Below are 23077 nucleotides of genomic sequence, written 5' to 3'. Positions count from 1 at the left end.
CTCATTTTCTTAATTGTGCTTCTGGATGCTTTCAGGTAGGACCACTTCACTTTGAAGTAACCACCAAGCCAGCAAAAGTTTTATTCATGCATTTCTCTGCGTAAAGAGAAGATATTTTAGTTGAATGTTACACTTGTACTTTGAAGCAGATACACAGGAAACTGATTTCAAGGACGTTTCCAGCATCGGACCTAGGTGGCACCAGGTGCCTCTGTGCTGTCAGGAAGTTTCTCTACTTCTCTGCTGGATTCGCCCTGTTTGAACTACCTCAAAACTGGTCTCAGGGCAGCTTTAATTTTTTTAAATATTTTATGGAATAAAATCTTTCTGTAAATTGGGATTCTTATGAGGGATGAGCCTGATAAAAGATAGGAACCACTGGCAGTAAATTTTGGGCCTTGAGCAGAGATTGAGGATTATGGTGGGGGGGAAATAACCTAGTGAAGGCTCAGCTAAACTAACAGGAATAGCATAATGAAAGGCTCACCAAAGGGTTTCCAAGCTAATAAGCTGATTTTGCTTCTCTCATTGGTCTCTTAGTAAAAAAGCCTTTTCTGACTGTAGAAAAGTAGATTTAACCCAACTAACTTGATAATCGGGCAAGAATAAAACACAATTTTTTTTTTTTCTTGCAAACTTCTTTGATTTTGGGGAGCCAAAGGAGAAGTACTTTTAGAATTCTGTGCTCAAATCATTCAAATTTAGGTTTTCTGGCATACTTTCTTCAGCAAAAATAAGAATTTTAAGCACGCCTAAAAGCTCGTTTTATGTGTAGGTGAGGAAATTGCATAGTGTGTGCATGTTAAGTTGCCACAAAGTTGATAGTGCACGAGAAAAGAATCACTAACGGGCGTAAATAATTTTTTTATTTCTGTATATGTGATGACTAGCTGTGAGGAGAGTTACTTCCCACTGTCTGTGGGGATAATCCTCATGAAAATGTTTTTTTTATTAGTATTACTTGCTTCAGAACTTCTACTTTAAAGGTACACGGTTATGTAATCTGTGTTATATTGAAAAATTAACCATTAGGTGGACTTTTTCCACTGTGGTTTTGTTCTAAGAAATAATTGTTTTAGTACTTAATTAGTAAAAGAGGAAGAAAAAAACACTGCGGTTTTAATAATAGACCTATTTTCTGGTGGATTAAAAAAGTCTAACCATATTGGCTTAGGTGGTTTCAAGTGCAATCCAGATGCAGTTTAATGTTGTGAGAGCTTCTTAGCTCTTTCCTGTTGTTGTTGCTGTTCGTTCCTTTAAAACAGCGCTGTTTTCTCTTTTGTTTTGTACTCTGTAGTTACAAATGTAAATGTTAAAACCAAATTTGGAGGCAGCGAGGCCGGTGTACTCTTTCAACAGATTGGGCACCTACGTATCAGAAGCTTGGTCACTGGTCTCCGCAGTAGAAAAGAGCAAATGTTGCAAGAATTCAGCTTGAAGTCTGGATAAAATTGTCGTAAAAGTTTGTGCCCTTGTGCGGGAGAAGGAGGGGCAAGAGAAACAAAATAACCTTTTTATAATCCCTTTCTGTTGCACAGTCAAAACAATCTCAAAATTACAGTGTTAAAGCATTTTCCTTGGAGATAATCTTTTGTGAAAGACAGGGGAAGGGTGGTTTTGTTTTCCAGTTTTGCTTATTTCTCTTCCCCCCCCCCCCCAAGGATTTTGCCGAAGGCACCGTGTTGGCTGCCATCATCTCTCCACGGCGAAGAGCGGCGGCTGCGAAGTTTCTGTCCCGCAGCGATTGGCTTGATAGTTATCAGTTAGTTTTGCCTACGACGAGCAAATTCAGAGATCTTTAAAATCGATTGCACCTTTTCTGCAGGCTTTGGCATTTTGACCACGTACTGTTGGGACAACTTCGTGCCTGAAAGTGAAAGTAAAGGGTGGGGAAGGAGCGAACAGGAAAGTCCGAAATGAGAGAAAGCGGCATTGCCCGCAGCACACCTCAGGCAGAGGGAGATCAAAGGATATGATGTCACCTCACGGAGAAACAGGTCAGGCAAGCCCAGGTAAGGCAGGAAGCAGGATACAAATTATTCACAGAAGAAAGTCAGGTGTACGGTGTCGGGCTGCAGCTGAAAGTCGAGAGGTCAAAACTTGCACAGCAAGGGAGGCAGCCCCGCCAAACGGCCTGGCTCCTCCAGGAGGAGTTTCCCGTCTCTAGAAATGGGAGAGAGCGAGCCTAGCGCATCGACCGCGTGCCGGCAAGGTGAGCGCGGGGCGCAGCCTGCGAGCCGGCCTGGCCGGCGGGAAGTTTGGGGCGTTCTGTTCGTCGCTGCGTGTGGGAGCTTGCGACGCTTTGAGCGGTTGCAGCGCGTGCCGCTTGTCGCATGTGTGGGCTTGTTTTTACACGTGTGTGCATTTTTGGGGGGGGGGGGGGGAAGAGAAAAAGGGAAGTCCACATCCCTCCTCCTATAAAACACTGCATTAATTCAGAGGGTCAAGAGAAGGTGCGATAAGATCATTTAGCAATGCCTCGTCGACAAGGATTGCTTTACACTTCAGGCGACTTTTGCACGTCGCAGTCAGCGTTTTGCGGCATAGTGTAATCCACTGGAGGCGTGTTTGGCTAGGAGATGCTTTGCACTGGTTTGCACAAACTGAGTACCTGTTGCACGTGAGCGGGGGCACAGCTGATCCATAGAGCGTAAGGATATGCTTTTCTGTTTGCCTTCTCGTCTTGTTCAGTGGTTTCCTTTTATTTCCCACTCTGCTCCTCCTCTGTGGGCTGTGCTGATGTAGCACTAACACACGCATGTGAAAGAGCCCCTGTAAGCGCCGCTGTGAACAGCGGTGTTCTCGGTCGCTCTTAATTTTCAGTAGTACCTGAACACAACAGCGCATACCTTTTGCCTAGCCTGTATTCTGCGTCATTAAGGTTTTGCTTTGAGAAGGATTGTTTTCCCTGTAGCCTGTTTTTCTTCCACCATCCAATTTTGTTCCAAGAGATTGTTTTAATGTCCCAGGAAATATTATTTTCTTGACATGTTATTCCATTATTTTATGTTCTTGGCGTATGAGTATGTATGTTTGTAGGTTTTTCTTTCCTGATGTTCAGCCTGCGTGTGGTTGTGGTGGGTTTTTTTTTTCTTTTTGGTGGTATGGATTTGTATTTTATTTTTTGTTTTGTTTTGTGTTTATCTTACCAGTCCTTTCCTGGGCTCTTTCTCATGCTGTGCGTACCAGCAATCAATAAAGCTTTGTAACTATTTTGGGATTTGCAGGAGTCCTGAGGCTACTTAAAAATTTGCAAATGGCTTTCCGAGAGCTGAAACAATGACTTTGTAGTCTTAGGGAAGCTGTGTTACTGTTTTTCCCCCAAAGATGTTCTTTGTGCATCCACAAACATGATACACTGGGATTCAAATATATGTCTCAAACCTTTGTTAATCACTAAAAGCTCCATTAATGCCAGAGTGGACCTCTTTTATGGAGAGCTGCTGAGATAGGAAAACTTCTGTATTGTTCCTTTTCACTGCTTTTTTGTTCTTTGTGTTAGCGAGCGTGTACATGCCACCCGGGAAAAGTATACCATCCGATTCTGTTATTTTCATCCAGATTTAAATTTTGGAAAAGCAGTAGCAGTGTGACTAACTTCTAATTCGCAGGTCTGAGCACTGTTTCCATGACGCAGTAACGGGAGAGTTTTCATTCTTTTTCTTCCCCCCTTCCCTTTCTTCTTTGAGGATTGGACCGAGGTCCACTGTTCAGAAATATATTTAGCCTAATTCTGATCTTGGCTTTCATGGTGTAAGGATGGTACTTCATGATGTGAAGAGCTACTTCGCTGATGCTAATAAAATTTAGTTGATCAAACTGGTGTAAAATGATTTCAGGATCACTGTATTTTATATAGACCTTTCAAGAGGCACGGCTCTGTTTCTGACTTAATTTGTGTCTTTTTTCATTAGCGTAAGTGAGCTTAGTCAAATGAAATTTCTTTAGATTTCCATTGGTGGAGGTGAGACAAGAATTATGGCTGTACAGTAATAGTTTTAATAAAAATGTTCTGAGAATATATACCTGTATGTATATATGCAAATCAGTGTAATTTCTTCAGTTGCCGTCAGTCCTGTAAACTAGGTTATTTCTGAGTTCATTTGTTTTGAGAAACCTGCCAGAGTAATTGGTGATTTAAGTAGTATTTTGAAGGAAAGGAAAAAAAAAATAAAAGGAGATATTAACATTACTCAAGACACCTGTCAAAACCACTGCTAGTGAGACAACTTGCGTTTCTTTTCATGTGGTTTATTTTTTTAAGAGAACTTTGTGCTTGTACGAATTACCGAAGGTGCCAGATTGACAGCCCTGGAGGCTGGCTGCACTCATCTCTCGGCCCGAGAGGTGCAGCCTGGGCGGCAGGTGCATGAACCTCCTTGCTGTGCTATATCCCTGTGTCCCGGTTCTGCTGCGAAAAAACCTTTCTGGGTGTCCAGGGATGTCAGTCTGCTTCACTCCTTGCCTTTCCCTGCAGCCTTTTCTTCTAAGGGCACAACGTAATGGTCTTGTGGTGATTAGATTTGTTCACTAAAGACTATGCAGAGACTGTTATTTGATTTGGCTAAAGAGCTGTCAGATGGGGAAGGAGGCTCGAGGCTTGCAGAAGTCACTAATTCTAGCCATCTGGTCAATCCGTAAATATAAGGTCACTCCGCCGTCGCAGCTTTTTGTTTTGTAGCAAGCACAGTAACCTCGGAGAATAAATTAGCTGTCGGTTCAGTTCTGTTGTTGTTTTAGCTCTTCTACAAATGTTCTGGACTTGCATTTCGACGGGAGTTTGCAGTGTGGGTGTGACTATCGAAAAGATCAAAGTCAACCTCAAACAATAGGTCTTTTGACTGCTGGGTCATAAATTGATTCCCGATTCAAGCGAGCGCACAGTCCTTTAAAACTGCACTGCAACTTACTGGGAATATCTTTTATTTTTATGTGCTTTGCACTTTGAATCACGGTGCATTCCTTCACATGAGTTGTTTGTTTCCGATTTTTCCCTTGTATTAAGTAGTGTTTACTGCAGAATGTGATAATATTAGCCAAACAAGACGCAATTACTGTAAATGTTAATCTTACATTGTGCATGGGTTGTAATTGATTTTAACACTGTACTGTGTTGCTAGATGATTATAATAGTTTAGATTACTTGTTAAGCGTGCATAATGCATGCTTACCTCTGGGGGACCCACAGAGGACAGAGTTAAATTCACCAGTTCAAGTTAAAGCAGCTTATTCTTTTCATTCTCAAAATGCTTTTCAAGTGAGCAAGAATGAGAGAAATCATACTATGATTGTTAAAATACCATCCTGAATTATTTTGCGTGTGTGTGTGTGGTTGTTTTTTTTTTTTTTTTAGGGCTCCCTTGAATACTCTTTAACGTACTAATACTATTATTTAATCATATTTTTATATTAAAGATTCGCATAATAAAAGAAAAATAATTTATAAAATGATTTAAAGTAGAATTCCAGCAAGTGCGAATCCCTTCCATAGTTGATCTAGGCTTTGGATCAACTCCAAAATGTGTGTACCTTAGGATTTGTTCTTGTGTTTTGATTTTTTTTTCCTCTTTCTTCTGTTAGATCAATATATATGTAGTCTCATAAAACATTTACAGACTGGGCTTAAAAGAAGCAACTGCTATTTTTTACTGAGAAAGGTGATAGGAAAACATCAAGAGCCTACATAAAGAACATGATATGCTTGTGTAGACCAGTGGGAATAGGAAAGGGAATGGCCTGGAGAGTGAATTTCAAAATGGTTTCTTTTCATTGTCAAGCTTCCCTTTCTTAGAGAGGACTTTCTGGCCAGCAGGTCCACAGTACTAGCTACGGTATGTGAAGGAACAATCGTGTTTCAAGGTAGTGCATTTGAGAGGGACTTTGAATAATGCTAATGAGCACTGTAATCAGTTGTACTTATTAGCTGAGGTTTTGTAACAAAAGGTAGTAGCTCTGAAGGTCCATTGTAAAAATGCTTTTTTCCCCCCTTTGCATTTAATGACCTCAGTCCTCAGGATTCAATGCCTGTTTGCTCTCTGGACAATTATTGGTGGAACATCATTGGGTACCTTCTTGGCTCTTTTCGAATGATAACAGTAAGGGTTTTCTGTGATAGCATTTCTAACATAGATTGGCTCTATTCACAAACTAGGTACAGTAACAATGGGTAATTTAAAATAATTCATTTTACTGCTGCCTCCTGTAGCTTTTTGACTTTCGTTTCAAAGTGGTGAATCTAGAGAGCTGGAGAAGCATGCCCTGATCACTGTCCTGCTATGAAAAGTATGAGATTCAAATAGTCCTGCAGAGCCATCAGCAGCTGCATCAGCCCAGAGCGTTCGTTTGACTTCAGCTTAAGTCATTCTGTTTCCGATACTTTTAACTCTGTTATTGCAAGTATGTTATTCTTAGCTTTCATTTCCCAATTTAAATGTGTTGATGAATCAGGGTTTAGGATTTTGATTTTTGCAGAAATATCCTCAATAACACAAGCATATTAAAACTGAGAAAATATCTCACCAAAGGGGAGAATCCACTGCAGACATGGATGTCAATCCTAAGACTTCCAGCTGTGTTTTGCATCTTTGTTGTTTTGACATTATGATCCTTTCTAGTTCTTAGAGCTATATTGCACATGATTGCTTCCTAATATGTGTGCCTGAAAATGAAAAAGGCGGCAATAGATTACTGCAATAAATAGAACAGAAGTTGAAAATGTAGTAGATACCTAGTGAAAGCATGACATTTGCAAAGTGTCCGAAAACTTTTTCTCATAATCTTGATCATAAAGCTAGTTTAAGCCTTGAAATTCTACCAAATGTAGAAATAATCTTCTGTCAGCAGTGGAGTCTGTCAGAATATATATTTGCCACTCTAGGAAGCCATCCCAGGTAGGTTGTTATTTTTTTCCCCCAGTATATCATTCCTTAGAGTGTGTGGCTTAAAAAGTGAGCAAAAGCATAGTAAGCATTATATTTATTTTGTCCACTTCTGTACCTCTTTTCTCTGAAAATATTTCACTTATTGGAGAAAAGTAAAGAACTGAGATTGATATATACAGAGGGGCTATCAACATGGTTTTAGCAGTTCAGGCAAGTGAACATGATTTCTCAAAGCACTACTTTTAATAAAAAGGATTTTGCTGTACTTGAGAATTTGATTCACGAATACTTCACAAGAATATACTTTGCCATTTTTCTTCTTTTCTTTTTCTTTCTACTTCAAAGGTAAAGATCTTCAGAACTTTGTACTTACTTTTTTTTGTTGTTGTTGTTCTACCACCTGGCTTTACACTGCACATATTGGATTTTCTAGGGCAATTTTTGACTGACTTTGATTTTTATATTTCAATTTCTGATAACGATTGTTTGTCCCCAGAGCTTCCTTACAGACTTATTGGAAGTAACTTTATGAAATATCTCAGTGATTGCATTTAAGTCAAAATACACCTACATTGTGTTAAATCTTATGTAAGATTTCCTAACTATTAGTATTGCGATTTCATGTTTTTCCATAACTGAAGCAAAAGCTTACTCACATTCTTATGGGTGACTTTCACTCAGCAAGATCTGGTGTCTCTGAGATGGTTGGAACTTTATTTGCTTTTATGTAGGCATTGGATACCATAGTTCTGGTGAAAAAGATGGGGGATTTTTCTTTTTTCAGTTGGCTGTTTTTTTTCCCTTTCCTGTACCTGGAAAATAGGATCGCTGCAGATATCTACGAATGAGATGGTGTAATCCCCGGACAGGACTCTAGACAAAGCTTCCTCTTGCTTTGAGTTGTCCGTGCTTTCCAAAGACAAGAAGGAAGGTTGTTTTCTTCACTGAAATATCATCACAATAAAGATATTAAAACCACTTAGAAAAATGTCTAAAAGCTTCGTCTGTAATTACTTCCTCCATTCTTATGTTGTTCTTAATTTTCCATTAGACTTATGGAGGTTGCTTCACTATAATATAGTGTAATTACAGTCTAGTATGGTATGCTTAAGTATCGATGTAAAAGCAGGATAAAATAGATTTTATTGAGAAAAATTTTTTTTCAGTTATCTCGTGAATGTTTTTTGTTGTTGGGTTCTTTTTTAAGCATTTGTCATTGTTATTTAAGTCAGATTCAAACCAATAGGAGAAACGTCAGTTACTCAGGACCTCTAGGCCAAGTAAAAAGATATTGTCAGAACAGACCTGTGTAATAACTCTCTCTTGTCTAGTATCTAGGGAGTTTTGAAAAATTTAAAACAGCTCGTTGCAGATCTGTCCCACATGGACAGACTTGATTCTCCTGCTATTACTAGTGGTTCAGGCTGACTCTGTGCGTCTCCGAGTTTTCGTTAATATACCTGGTAAAGTTGTTATATATCCCTGGGTATATGAAGCAATTCTGTTTTGGCTGAAGGAAATTTTAATGAGCTTTGCAGTCCTCTTCCATCTCTCACTCATATTTCTCACTGTAAGGCCAAACAAGCTATCTGAGGGAAAAGGGTGTACCGCTTGATTTTATGAATTGTTAAAATAATAGTATACTGTGAGGCAGTCAACCAGAACGTGATAACAAAGCTCATGTGCCTTGAAAAGAGATGATGTGCCCTGCTTTAAAGAGATTTACAGTGTTTTAGTGATGTTATTTGCTTTTGTCATGCAAGTTTCAGTGGTTATTGCGGGCTTCAGTATTGATGATGGATCTAGTCAAAATATAGAACGTGTACGAAGGTTTGGAGGATTTGGGCTATTTTAGCTTTATTTGCCAAGGAAATAACGCTTATGGGATTATACATCTCTGTCAGATGAGTTTGTGACCATTCTGGTGAATTTCAGGTATTTCAGATTTTCTTCCGGAAGCATATCGTTTCAGAAGTCAGGTCAGTTGGCTTTTGCAGCAGTACATCTAAGCTGGGATATGTGTTCGGTGTGGGGGGGAAATAGCAAATGTTTTTCTTAGAAGATAAATATTTACTTATTTTTCAGTGACTTCAGATCTTCATATATGAAGATTATTTTCCAGTCAAGAACTTACACAGAAGGCTTTGCAACCCTGAGGAAGTGTGAACTTTTCACCACTTAGAGAACCAAAGACTACCTGGTTTTGCTAAAGAAGAGTTGCGTGTTTGTCAGAAATACTGTGCTTTCATTACATATTTTGTGATATTTTCTGGCTTCCATTGTTGCAGAGAAAAAACTCTGGAAGGACGAATTTCAACTGCATTTAATGTCTATATCCTAATTGTGACAATGTTTAGGGTTCATGGTTACTGGAATGCATGGAGCTGACAACACTAGGCCCGTAAAATTTTACCTTTCAAACTTAATCTTCATGATCTGCAGCAGGGATGTAACTAGAAAACACTGGAAACCAACACAGTGCTATTGCTTTGCTACTCACCGTGTTCTTCCCTCTCGAGAAAACTTGTGCGTTTCAGAGGTGCGGGCCAATTGCACGTTCTGCATAGCAGCACTAGAGCTTTTGCTCAAATTTTTTTTGACCATTTCCACTGTTCATTGTTTCCATGGGACTGTGTTAGGGCTGTCTGGTGTCCTGATGCAGACCCACGTGGTACCTCTGGACCTCCAACCAGTACTGTGTCCCCGCTCTTGCAGAGGTCTTGGTGCCACTGCTGCCTCTGCGTTCTTACGGTGTCATGTTCCTGGTTATAATTTGGCCATATATTAAAGCTTTTCTTAGCATTCAGGAGAACAAGCGCACCTTAGAAAGTTGACTAAATCCATTCCAGTGGAAACAATTGTAGAAAGCAGAACTGAGGTTTTTAGCTGAACGTTGTTATGAATCTATAGTGTTAGGCACAGTCTCATAGTAGCTTGTTTTAACAATTTGTGTATATAGTCATCTTTTTCTTCAAATATTGTGTAAAAGTAGCATTTCTGCTGCCTGTGTACGCTCAGATTTTTATGTGCTTTCATAACAGAATTTTACTGCACTTTATTCTTGCTAGCTCTGCAAAGTGGGGCTGAGTCACTGTATTTGTTCTTGTGCTTCATCAGCAGAAACGTTTACCAACTTTCTAGTTATGTTTTATTTGTGAAAACACAATCAAAGTAATGGGCTTGCACTGGTGTCAGAGGGTATAATTTGACTTGTGTTGCTGTTAGCGTTGATTGAGACATATAAGCAAGAAATAATCTGGTTTGACTTCCACAGCCCAAGGCTGAGTTTGCAGGGCTGACGCTTAGGAAACAAATCGACATCTTTTCACTTCAGATCAAACGTACTCAGTTTAGAAAGTTGGTGAATTACAGTAAACCTGAATCTTGGCAATGTTGATTTCGCAGCAGAATCGATTTTTCTCTCCTCTCATAGAGGTGATACATACTCATTTTGGATCAACAGAACTCTCTCTGTTCGCTCTCCTTTCTATCTTGAAGTCTCTTAGTATGCTTTGGGTGGGAAGAAACATAGGTGGACTATTCAGGTTGTAAATATAAAGCCATCTCAATATACTCATAATTCATATTACAGACGTGATGTTATTCCAGCTACTGACAGTATAGACTGCTCTGGTGCCTCGCGTGCCTTCCCTGTGATACCAGCCCTCTGTAGGGAAGGCTTCATGGCAGTTCTTCTCGAAGGGACTATAAATTCAGTTTTGTTAATCCATGGGCGTTCTGGCCATCCGCCTGTAAACTGTAGTTTAGCTGATGGCTGACTAATGGATAATTATATAAGCCCGTGTCCTCTACATACCTAAGCAACAACAAAACGTTTGTAAGTGTTGCTTTGCTGATGTAGAGAATTTTCCTCTTTACTATTTCCATACTCACCAGATTACATGTAAAAACCATAAAATCCTTTATATTATCCATAAACATAATAAAAAAAAAAAAGCTACACCGTATAACTTTGACTTAGTCAATAATTCTAGGCTTAGCCTGAGGGGTTGAAAAGAAAATTATTCCTGTTATACATTTTAATTATGCTATAAACTTTGGGAAATAGCTATTGATCTTCAGCATCTGGCATCAGAAATGTTGCTTGCTTTTTCTGGTTATTTAGCTTGTGAGTAGCATTGTCATATAGGATAAAAATAAATGTCAGAGGAGATGAAGATGCACCATATGCAAATGAGAATATTTTGGTTTGCTTATATACTAAAAATATTTTATTGCTGAGGAGGCTCTTTTTGTTTCTTTTCCCACTAGATGCTTTCAGCCATCTCTAGAGAAATTTGCATGACAGATGCAAGAAAGCATCTGCAAGAAAGAACTCTGTTTCTGTCAAAAGACCCTTTCCTACCCTGGGACTCTAAAATGTATACAGTATATTTCTTGTCTTACAGAGGTATATTTAAAATTACAGCTGCAATTCAGGTTTTTGTCATGGAAAAGTCACAGTTCCAAGGGCCAGGTGAGACAAAGGCTGGAACTTGGTTTCTCTCCTTTTTGCTCTAAACCTGCGTTGTTAGTTAATGAGTGTAAAAACACAATATACTCTTTTAAGCCAAACTCACTATTTTTAAAGGTGTAATTTTAATCTGATATGAAATCAACTGCAAAACTAGCATTGTTCTTCAGCAAAGCGAGGATTTACTCACAAGTCGCTGTATCCTAGTACTTCACTGAGCGCTGTGTCAATATATAACTTGGGCTAGAACTGGAAGCTGGTTTACTAAAGCCAGAATGTTCATTTTTTTAATCTATTTTGCAAATCATCATTTTAGGCAGAGAGAGTTTAAAAGTAAGGTGGTGAATTACAAATTTCGCTATCAAACAGAGGAGGATGAAGAGCTCTTCAATGTTTGAATCTCAGAACAGTCTGTAACGAGTGCCGCGTTAGAAAAGCAGACTCCTTTTCTCATTACGATAGGGTCTAGAGCCAGGCACATTCTGTTTCATGATATGTCTGTATGTTGCTTGTGAAGTTTGAATGTAGGTGAGAGAAGAGGGAGAACTGAGGTGACCCCTGAAAAGTAGTAATCTTAGGTGACTGGGAGTGCAAAGTACTCTGTCACTGAAGTTTCATTAGAAGGATTCTCGTAGACAGAGTTGGATAAAGCCGCCTTTCTTTTCCTCAGCTAAAATAGTCTTTGAGGAGATGCTGCTTGGCACTGCTCTTCTGAGGTGAGCGGAGGAAGATAGTCTTGCCTGACCAGGAGGACTTACCTAGCCATAAGGAATGCCCATTGAGGGGAAAATGGGTTAGAGAGCCCCAAAGAACTGGCCCTTGGAAGGATAACTGAGGGCATCTGATTGAGGTGGCAAAGACAGAGAGAGTGTCAGACTCCTAGAATGGGACCTGTGGGACCAAAAAGCATGCACGCACACGCTCGCTCGCTCTCCAAACGTCTACATGACGTAAAGCAATGGGGTAGTTTGAGGATTGTGCCAAGTTAAGCGGTATTTGACTTGGCTCAGTACAAAGATAACAGCAAACCTAGTCTTTGTACCAAATACTAGGTCGAGGCACCCTGTTAAATACAGCTCACCCTGGCATCTTTTTTATAAACTGTAGCATGTGAGTAGACTACTCTGTAAAGGAAATTCTCAGAACACCCTTGAAAGAGACTGTACTTTTTTTCACTGTTTTGGCGAGGGCTGGCTGCTACTCTTGTCACTTCATGCTTGCTTGTTTGTTTTACTTAGATTCTCATCTTTTTATCTTCATGCTGTCCGCGGTGGTGAGAATTGATATCAAACAGTGCCTGAAATTTTTTGAGCTTTGTACACATTCTAGTGATGCTATGACCTCTTATCAAATAGTAAACTAAACAAACTAGGACACAGGTGTTAACAAAGACGACTGTAGAGAGGCAGCTTGGTGTAGTTGTTGCCAGCTCTTCGAGGGGAAATTGCTCCCTCGTAAAATTCTGCCAGTTGCATATTGATGCTTGAACCCTTTTGGCTGACTTTATTCTGCCTAGCTTTGAACAAAAAGGCTAGAGAAACATCGTTGAGGCTTGCAGGCATGTGAGATGGCCAAGCTGCCAGGTTGGGTTCCAGCAGGTAGACAGCAACCTATTAAGAACACACAGAGAGACCAAATGTGTTGTGTGAGCATCGAGTGTTTTGCTGGGATGGACTTCTGTAAGGCAGACAGCTGTGGTAGCCTGGCGCGAGGGCGCGAGCAGCGATGCGTATTCTGAAGACCCTCTGTAGACTATACGGACTTCTTGGTTTAAATATTCTGATAGGCCAAATGTTTAAATTGAAACATTTATCTGCATGCTCTTTATGGAGCAGGACTGTGGTGGAGTCTTTCTGACTGCAGAGCGCTCTCCACAAAAATAAAAGCACAACAAACCTAAATTTTCGCTTATGTGAAGAGCCCCAGTACTATTTGAATAATATTTTTTATTCTGTTTTCATTTTTTGGGGGTGGAAAAAAAAGTGAAACATACACATTTTTCACAGGGGCGAAAAAACTCTTAAAGCACCCAGTTGTCTCTCTAAAAACTTCAACCTGTTTGAAAGCCAAGAGCTGCCTTGATTTTTTTTTTTTTTTCACTTTTCTGCAGTTACTCTTTAGCCATTTAAGTTGGGTCTCGTATTTCAAAAAAGTTTTGTCAACAATACGTTGAACCATTTATTTTGGTGACAAAATAAAAGCTTAAAAGCTTGAAAAACATAAGTTCTAATTTTTATATGCTGCGTATTGTTTCTGGCTGGCAGGTCAGATTTGTACTGGTGCCATATGCAACAACTTAAAATTCGTGTTGGTGCATCTCTGCAGTTAAGCCAGTAAGCCAGATAACTTAAAATTTTTAGCTAATGATAACAGAAAATTTGTAATAATAAACTGTGAAATAAACTAAATATCTGTAAAAGATGTAAACGTTTTAATATAAAATTGAATTAACTTCTTGGTTTTTATTTAGTTTCCAATTTCCAGATTGGTTATGTAAGACGTGCGCTGTGCTTTGGAGGGAATCTGTATTTGCTGTAAGATGCAATAGATGACTGCCGCTGAATTTTCTGGTATCTACGTGTAGGGAGATCAGCTCTTTGACAGGAAAAGAGGAAAGCTGTAGCTTGTCCCTGTTAAAGCGAGGTGCCAAGCTGCACTCCGATACCAGCCTTTGAAGACTGGAAGCCTCCATATGGGCTAAGACAGAAGAGGACTTGTTTCAGTTTTTGGATGTGTTTCTGTGTGGGTTTGGGTAAATCTCTTTGCTTGCTTTGTGTCACTTGCTTCACTTTTTGCTTCAGGCTCCCATTTGAAATACTGTGGTAGTACTTCCTGAGCTCTGTAGGCATTGTGGGGTTAGAATCTGTCTTTCGAATTCTTGCCTTTACCTTAGAGAAGGTAAAGATGATAGCCATAGGGGCTACTTACAAGTGCCCTGTAGCTTTAAATGACTCATTTCTAGCAATAGAGGAGAGTTCAAACTAAATGGAAAAAGCAAAGCCTTCTATTCAAAAAGAAGGTGTCCTAAGATGTGAGGTTAGAACATGTTGATCTATTAAAAATCAAGAGAGAATAAAGCTCTTAGTATGATGGGTGGGAACTTTAAGGTTGGATGAGAAAGATAAGAAAATAAAAAATGTGATAACTTGTTCAGAAACTGCTTTTACAGGCAGTTCCAGTCAGGTATGAAAGCTGGCATCACCAATCAGCTTTTTTTGCACTGGTGGGAACAAAATGTGGAAACCTAAAATCAGGGAATAAATATCCACCTTCCCAATACTGCTTCTTGTTGCAAGATAGACTTTTCAAACAGCTAATTGTTTTGTCCATCTGAAATGGTGTAGGCACTGTACTAACAAGAGTGTTATAAAACAGGTTTAAGTGCAAGTCTTCATGTAAGTATTCTTTTTCTCCTTCCCAAGTTATGTAGATGATCTAGGACAATTTCTAGATGAAAGAGGGATTAGTAACTTCAGTGCCCTGTGTACGGCATAGTTTGAACTTGTTTTTATTCTCAATCTGAAATAGAGTTTTGCGGCATGAGTATCTCTTATCAAATACAGTTTCTCTCTAAATGTGAAAGCTAAGATTTGATTCATAAATGCAATGTTTTTTTGTTTCTCCTGATATTGCTGTGTTTTATATTTTTAAGGGTAAGCTGCATTCTCCGTTGTTTGCATGCATGTTGTAGATTTGGGAACTACCAGCTCTTCATGTTCTGGCTCTGTTGAAGGTGGTTCTTCACGTCGTCACAGGACATGACAAGGGTCCATGAACACTGTTCTTTTACCATTTCACTCTTCAGCTGAAGGTTAGACTGATTTTTGATTCAGTGACCAGAGGGTTTTGTTTTGTTTTTACATATCTAAATCGTGTATGTGTGTGTGTATATGTGTGTGTGTGTGTGTATGTATATAAAGCACAGGAGTTAGTTGATTTGTGATTTGAAACCCATGACACCAGGAAGCTTTAAGGGTGTGTGTAAGTATACACATATAATATGGTGATCTTAAATTGGCTGTAATCCCATTTCATAAAATCAGCAGCGCGAACAGCAGATAGCCTGGCTGCCTTAGATCTATAATATTATTTTGCAAAGTTTCACCCTTCCCACAGAGCCCGACTGAGATACATCGGTAGGGCACAGTGAGGAAAGGTGGTACGATTCCTTTATGCATGTGTGTTGTGGTTACACACAGAAATAGAGTGGTTAGTTTACACATTTAGCTTGTTACTGACTTCAGCATTTCTTTCCTTTTAAGTATGCGATTGTGCTGCTCGCCTGGACAGTTAGCGAGACGCTCGCAGGGAGCAATCGCGTCGGTTCTCCTGCTGTCTGTCAGTCGAGACATCGTTCCTGAATAGAATCGGCAAAGGCGCAGGAAGTGCGTTTTCTTCTTTAGACCTACCCAAAAGCAAGAGGAAAAAAAAAAAATAGCGTGACTCACTCTAAAATCCAAAGGAGGCTTTGTGGCAGCGTGTACACAGCCGTAGGTTATTGTGTGCTTTTGGTTTATTTTATTCACGTAATGAGGCGAGTTCATTGTAGCTTTATTTCCGTTTATTGCTTTGTCTCTAATACAGACTGAACAAAAACGTTTTGCTGAAGTTAGTAATGCCTGTGTCCTAGTTCTGTAGCGTGTGCGATTACTGCTGTATTTCTGCTAAATGAGCATAAGGGCCAATAAAACCTGTTTTTGTCTGTTTATGAGGTCAGCTTTTCGATTTAAGAAACTTAGGTCATTCTTTTTCTAGTTTGATGTCGGCTGCGGCTATCAAACTGGACTGCAACTTCTGTTGCAGTGACGAGGAAACCACTGAAAGATGCAGGAAGAAGCACCTCCACGATTCTGAAGCGATTTCTTAACTAAAATAAAATGAGTTTTCTGTTGTCTCAAACAGATGTTTGTTTAAACCTAGTCATGAACTTGGACTCAGACTTAATTTAGCATTTAATTTTATTCCAGTCTTCTGTAAACGAACTGCCTCAAGACCAAATAAGTAAGAGTTTGCAGTATACTGAAGACTTTGACTGGGGCTTCTTTCAGCAGACAATTAAGTATCTCAGAAAAAGAAGCAAAATTCCTGGTGAAGCAGGCTCATACGAATATAGTTATTTGCTGGGTTTTAAAAAGATGCAGTAACTTCAATTTGCAGCAAGTCTCAAGTTAAGTCTGAGTAACCTACTTGAGTCCAACTGAGATCTCAGACTTCAAAACTCAAGCTGCTAAAGTGTGTGTGTGTGATGGGGGGGAGGGGGGGGGAAGTGTTGCGATTTTTTTGTTTTTGCTGGTATCTCTTCTTAGCTGTGTGAATCTGTGACCCTGGCTATATTCAGTATTTTCATGCGCACTGTGTCTGTGTGAAGACAGGTTTTAAGTGGAGATGATGAGATACAGCTGGTATTTTTAAAGTTATTTTTGCCTGGATGTGAAGCAACCTGCTGAAATTTCGTGACGCTAGCATTTCTGTTGGAGCAGTCTAACCTGATGTGCAAACGCAAGTGCTTGAGAATGAGCCTTTCAGCCAAAACCAACTGTTAGAACTTTTTGGGAATTGCAATCATGTGCTTTAACAGATTATAAATACGATATGCACAAACATGCACACGTTTTTTACTAAGTGCATTTATTCAGATATTCAGTTTGTCCTGGACATCTTAGTTTTCCTTTTTTTCAAGTGAGTTCCATTACCTGTGGATTTAATGGAAATTCTTCTTCCTGTTAAAGACTATAGGAAAAAAATAGAATATATATTTTCTCTGTCATGCTCTATTATACTCACTTTATCTAGCGTGCATTTCTTGTTCGGAGTTGGAGGAAGGGACACCCAGTCCATCCAGTGACCGTGTCTGACGTTGTGGAAATAAAAGAGGAAAAAAAGAAAGACAAAAGATGCCATGTGGTAGAAGCAGCTATATCTGTGCTTTGTGTTAGCCTTGAATAGGTAATGCTTATACCTGGAATGCAATCGGAGGTTTTGGTGTAGAAAAAACATCTACTGAACACTTCAGTCTTTAAAGAAAAAAAAAATAGTTCAAGAACATTAATTGGAATTAGATAAATTACAGTAGAGTCTATATTAAAGGAAAAACCCCCATCATCTTGGAGTATTTCTGTTTAACAGACTGTTTTGTGGCAAACATCTTTTTTTCTCTTGTTTTTCTTGTTTGTAGAGCTTATATTTTATGATGGGCTTATATTTTATGTAGGTTATAATAGCCTATGTTTTTCATTCTGCATTAGTTGATTTTATTTTGGTATTTTTTGGGAAAGTTAATATTTAGTTCTCTGAATGTGCACATCTGTTATAAAGATGGAAATCTGACAGAGGCAGGACTGCTTCCTGTAAGAGGAGAAAACTAAAATCCTGTATTTCAAGGAATGAAGTGGAAGCAGGATGCTCAGATGAGATGTTTGATGAAGCAGCATTTTAAATGTTACTTGATTGTTCATTTGATATCACTTGTAAACCCCGTAACCGTGAGGCATTTCAGCCATTTTAAATTACTAGTGTATAAATGTTTAAATTACACCAAGTATAAAGATAAACGTTTCTATTATGCATCAGAATTGGAAGATCGTGAGCAACTTCCTATTCTTCATAAAGTTCAATTTCATGCAAGAGTAATTGATGTTTTCAGATGCAGTCAGTGATGCTGCGGCTGCAGCAATGCCCTCGGTTGGTAAGGGAGGAGAAATCAAAGACAAATAATTTTGAGGAATATAGGGTTGATTTACTGAGGCTGTTATGACAGTGTATTCGATATCATGTCATTAAGCTCAAGTGATAAATTAGCCATTTTATGTATCATCATAATTGTGTAATTTATCATTTGTATTTTATACCTCCAAGTTTGTTCCCTTTAGCTTTTAGTCTTAAATCATTATAGGCAGATTTTAAATTCCATGTGAATTAGCATATATTTGTGTTAATCAGGTCGCTCTTTGTAAGAACTCTTGTAGATTTTGGCTGCAGCCATTAATAAAGTTTTGGGTGTTTTTTTTTTTTTTGAATTAAAAACTCAGTATTTCTTAATAGTCCTTCTTTCTATAAGTAACTGAAATTAGGGCAGAGTGAAGTGTGATTTAAACTTAATAGTGCTATTGGAAATTCTTTTCTTTTTTGCCTTAATGAATGATTCCAGCGATCTTACTGCTTGGTAGCTTACGTTATTTTCCGACTCACTTATATTAGCAGTTTACTCTTGATTAAATGTATCACTAGGAATCTGTCAGACATAGCTATATGGCCCTGTGACTGCTGATGTGGTATGGAAATTCACTGGCAATGACAGGCTCGGTCCGCCTGGGATTTCATCCCTCGTCAGAAACACGATGACTGGCACCTCAAAATCTTAAAATACAAGATGCTTTAACCCAGCTATGGCATGGGACATTGTTCTCGTCTAGCAAACCACCTGTTTTGTTTGGATTAGTATTCTGTTCTTATATTTCACTGTCTAATGGTAACTGACAAATATGTTTATTTTGGTAGTAATAGTTTTCCCAAGAAGTCTGTTACTATATTGTTGTTGTATTGCATTTACTGTATTATCAGAAAGCTGTGAATTGAGTCCGGTTATGTGCATTGTTAACCGCAAAATAGAAGCGAGTTCAGCTAGTTTGGGGGGTGGGGGGGGGAACAATCTGACCCTCAGTACTTTTGTTAAAGAACTTGATGTTTATAAAAATGTCACAACTATTAGGTGTTACGTATTGGGCAAAGTATCTGTGATGAAATTGTATGGTCCAGTCTTCCTTTCTATGCTGATACTGCCAAAGGTGTGGAAGTGTTTTAAATGTTTTTATGCGTTGGAAAAGGTGAATATGAAAATAGGGTGAAGATTTTTTTTTGGGGGGGGGGGGGGGGGGCAAGAAACCCAGAGACTAGTCATATACTGAAGTCAGAGCAATGATTCAGTCTTCATCTGATCACAGTAATTAGGTATTGTGTTAAATCTGATTTTAATCGTTACTATTGGAAAAACTAATTTAAAAGTTCTAAAACAACATTAAAATGCTTTTGTAAGAGTGCAAATTCCCACCGTCTTTATATATTTCTGAAAAAGGATGCATGACTTGACAGATGTGTAAGGAAGATAGCCAAGAAGTCTTGACTTGCAGTTCTTTCTCTGCCACGGAAAATGGTAATACCTGTGATCTCTGATCATGAGTCTCACTTGCTGTCTGCTTTGGTTCTTGTATCTGCATACTATTCTACATTACACGCATTTGCAATAGAGCCTGAAGTTGTGAAATTGTACAGTACTGCAACAAGGAAAAACTAAAGTGCTGCTAATTGGGCTTTTTCGCAGTTTTAACTCCTTCTAGTCCAAAATTAAATCTTTAGTTTTCAAATGGAAAATGAAGTGTTGGGGGAATAAGACTGTATTATTCAAATATAACGATTAATTTTGTCCCGTTTACTTCTGTCAGGTCTGTTTTTCTTTCCCAATACCAAAAAGAGACATCAAATTTGAGTGGTTTCATCCTTCTGGACTAGTTCTGAGGCAGTGGTAGGAGAGGAAGAAAAACTCCATTGATGTTTCCAATATTGCACATATTCCACAAATAATTAAGTCTTAGCTTGTCATTTTGTCTTACCATTCATTTTTGCTACTGGCGATATCAGGGTGAGCCGGAAAGCATATTTCAGTCTTGCTCTTGAAGAGTCTTTTGCATTTATTAATAGCAGATCCTCAACACTATTTGAAGTTTCAAATATATTTATCGTATTTATGTAATATGGATGTTGCTATGCCCTTTCTTTCCTGCCTTCTGAGCTATTATGGCTATGTTGTGTGAGGGAGGGGAGAGAAGGGGGCTTTGTCACTTAAGGAAGAGCTACAAACTTCATAACTTGATTACAAAAATAATCAGTGTACACAGTTTGCATACATTAAGAAAGCATTAAACGCTCATTAGTGCTCTGAAATGCTAGTCATTATGATGCTGGCTGCAGTTGGCATGCAACTTGTCTTTCACATTTTGCTTTGATGCAATAATGTCAGTGTAAATTAGAAATGGGAACATCCTCAGAGCCAAAAAAGAACAAAAATCAGTATTTCCTAGCTCTTTTTTTGTGGGGCAAGAGATATCTTCTCTGTTCCTGTTAGAGACAGAAAGCTGTCCCTACCAAAGGTGCTTTTTTTTTTTTTTTGTTTTAATTAAAAGTGCTACAGAACAAATTATACCATAAGGACTCAACTCAGGGTCATGTCTCGGTGTTAACATGATACCATATATTAAAGTGGTGAAGCGATGCTAAATCCCAGCTGAGTAGCCTGCTTCTGTGGGATGTGCATATGTATGATCTAGAATCATTTTTTTTTTTCCTAAACCTGGAGCTTGAAGTGACATGATTGCATCCCAGCTGGGATGTCAGTGATCTGTCGTTGCTTTAGTAATTCTTTGGAGCATTAAGGGTGCAAAACTGTGCTTTGTCAAGGCTTTGCTCTGTACCCTTAAACTTAGGCACTTGCTGCATGCAGAATCGAGACTGTTGCAAGCCTGCAACTCTGCATCTTGAAACCATTCAAGTCTGTAAATGTGAACTCTACTGTTGTCCCATTTTTTTCCCCACTGTTTCCTGACTTTAAGATCTTAAATTGTAGTTTTAGTCAGATTCAGGGTAACTACACCTTTGCTAAGTGCACTGATAAATAATGAACCATTTCATCTTACTTTAACATCCCAGTGATATATTAAGACTCCTAAATTGTGGTCAGTGAGCTACACTTTACTAATGTGAAGTTACCCATAACTCCAGCATCTCTTGTCCATTCCTATTCTAATGTCTGCTTGACTGTTCAAAGGTCATTATGGATCATTTCTCTCTTGAGAAATGTGTCGTGTGCTGGGTACACGATATTATAGAGAGTCCTATTCAGGAGGTGCTGATAACAGACTTGATGTGCCAGTTTGCTTGATGCTAGATCATGTTTCCTGCTTTGCAGGCCACTCAGGGTAGAAATCAGTCTAATTTACTTCAATTTAAATGTTAATGGTCCTTTTCTAGATGCAGAGGGAAGCATGCACGATCGCTCTGTGAAAATAAAGATTTATTTTACTCTCCTGGCAATCTTAGTGATAAGCCTTATGTCTAAGAATCCCTTTTAAATATTTGACTTGCTATTTGGCTTTGAACTCTTTCTTAAAGAGAGATGTTTTTAAAGGCATTGATCAGAGGAGGAAATATTTCCGGCTCAATCTAACAACATATGCACTTCTTATTTCAAGCCAATATAATAAACAAACAATGGTGGGTTTGAAAAAATGTTTTTCACACTAAAAATATCAACACTGTTTGCTTTTCTTGCTGTCATCAACTTTTTTATTAGCTTCATGATAGCTTTGGAAGCTTCAAAGCGTTTTAGGAATTTTTGAGATGGAAATGTCAATATTTCATCAAATTTGCAATTCAGCTTGTCAGAGGCTTTATTTTAAAAGCTTCAACCAGCTGTATTTATCCAATAGTAAATTTTAAGAACTCTTACTTAAATTATGTGCTTAGTGTGCTTAAAAACTGTGGTATTATGCCATGAAACAGTCTTTGCCTTGAGAAACTTTCTTTTTAAATAAGTATCGTAGGCATCATAATCAGGTACACATGGTACTAACAAATGAGCGGAGAAGCAGGAAACTTGTATATACGGTTAAAAAAGCAATGGGACTTTGGACTTCTTGGCTTGTTCCCCAGTTCCCTGAACTGCAGGGCTCTGTGCACAGCACTCTTTGACTAATGTCAGTTTGTGAATGTCCTACGACGATGCGGTTGATACTAACCTGAGCGTGCTGCCGTGGTAAAGACGTGAAAGGGGCCTTCAGATGACTGTGTTCTGCTGCCCTCTGGGTGAGGGAGATGAATTTTGATTTTTGTCTGGATTGTTAGGATTACCGGGCTCAGTCTAGTGCGTTCCAACAAAATGCAACTGTAAAGCTGATGGAGGAAGTGAGTGCTTATGAATACTGGTGATGTTTTAAAACCTAGATTATAGACCAGCCTAGTGCTGATGAGAAAGTTGACTATTCTGTTCTTTAAACCATTCACAGAAATACTAATTTTAGATCCCAGGTAGTTGTTAGTGTCTCCTCTCTTCTTTCCTCCCTTCCGTCATCTCCATCCCACCTCCCTGGAAGAAAAAGGTGACTTCAGGCTGGCTTCCTTTAAAAGTCCATTCTTGGACTTTTATCTCCCAGTTGTTAGATTTATGTAATGAAGAACAATGGAGAAAAGACATACCTACACATCCAAAAATCATGCTGGATATAATTAGATGAATGTACATGTGAATGCCAGGAATTTATCCTTTCATGGTGCTCGTGTACCTTTCATGTCTTCCCAACAGGCTGTGAACGTGGGCAATCTCTCTTGGATTTTATTTTGTAACTGGTTTTTCTTTATGTTTATCTGTCTGAAATGTCAGAGCAGTTTGTGAGGTTCAGTCCTTCAAGGGGCTATCTAACTCTTCATTAAACAAGGACAGATTTGGAATCGTATGTAGAGTATTATAAAGTTGCATACCATAAACAAATAGCAAATGCGTATATTACTGAAAGTGCTATATGCATTATGAACCTAAGAAAATACGTTTGTTTTCTTTTGAAATGAAAGTGCTGACTCTGTTTTATGATAGCAGCTGGGGCTGCCGTTATTTTTTATTTTGTCGTTCTGATGTTCTTTGTAGGCAAAAGCAGTAAGATGCAAAAGTCATATTATA

The 23077-nt window shown here is 38.8% G+C and overlaps 1 protein-coding gene across 19 annotated transcripts in view; it reads left to right on the top strand.

Annotated features, from left to right (window-relative positions):
- The window catches only part of NAALADL2 (N-acetylated alpha-linked acidic dipeptidase like 2), a 524823-nt gene that overhangs the window by 115476 nt on the left and 386270 nt on the right, over window positions 1-23077 (top strand). For 5 of the 19 annotated variants that reach the window (XR_011142818.1, XR_011142817.1, XM_068954256.1 and 2 more), the window contains exon 1: window positions 2032-2212. The exons of 8 other annotated variants lie outside the window; for them this stretch is intronic. Coding sequence is in view for 9 of the 11 variants with exons in the window: in XM_068954256.1 (XP_068810357.1) it covers window positions 2170-2212 (43 nt within the window). In the remaining 2 variants the exon portion in view is untranslated. 6 more of the 19 variants (XM_068954263.1, XM_068954262.1, XM_068954259.1 and 3 more) reach the window with 3 other exon arrangements.

The sequence above is a fragment of the Struthio camelus genome, chromosome 9 (assembly GCF_040807025.1).
Source record: "Struthio camelus isolate bStrCam1 chromosome 9, bStrCam1.hap1, whole genome shotgun sequence".
Lineage (NCBI taxonomy): Eukaryota > Metazoa > Chordata > Aves > Struthioniformes > Struthionidae > Struthio > Struthio camelus.
This window is presented reverse-complemented; position numbering and strand designations above follow the sequence as displayed.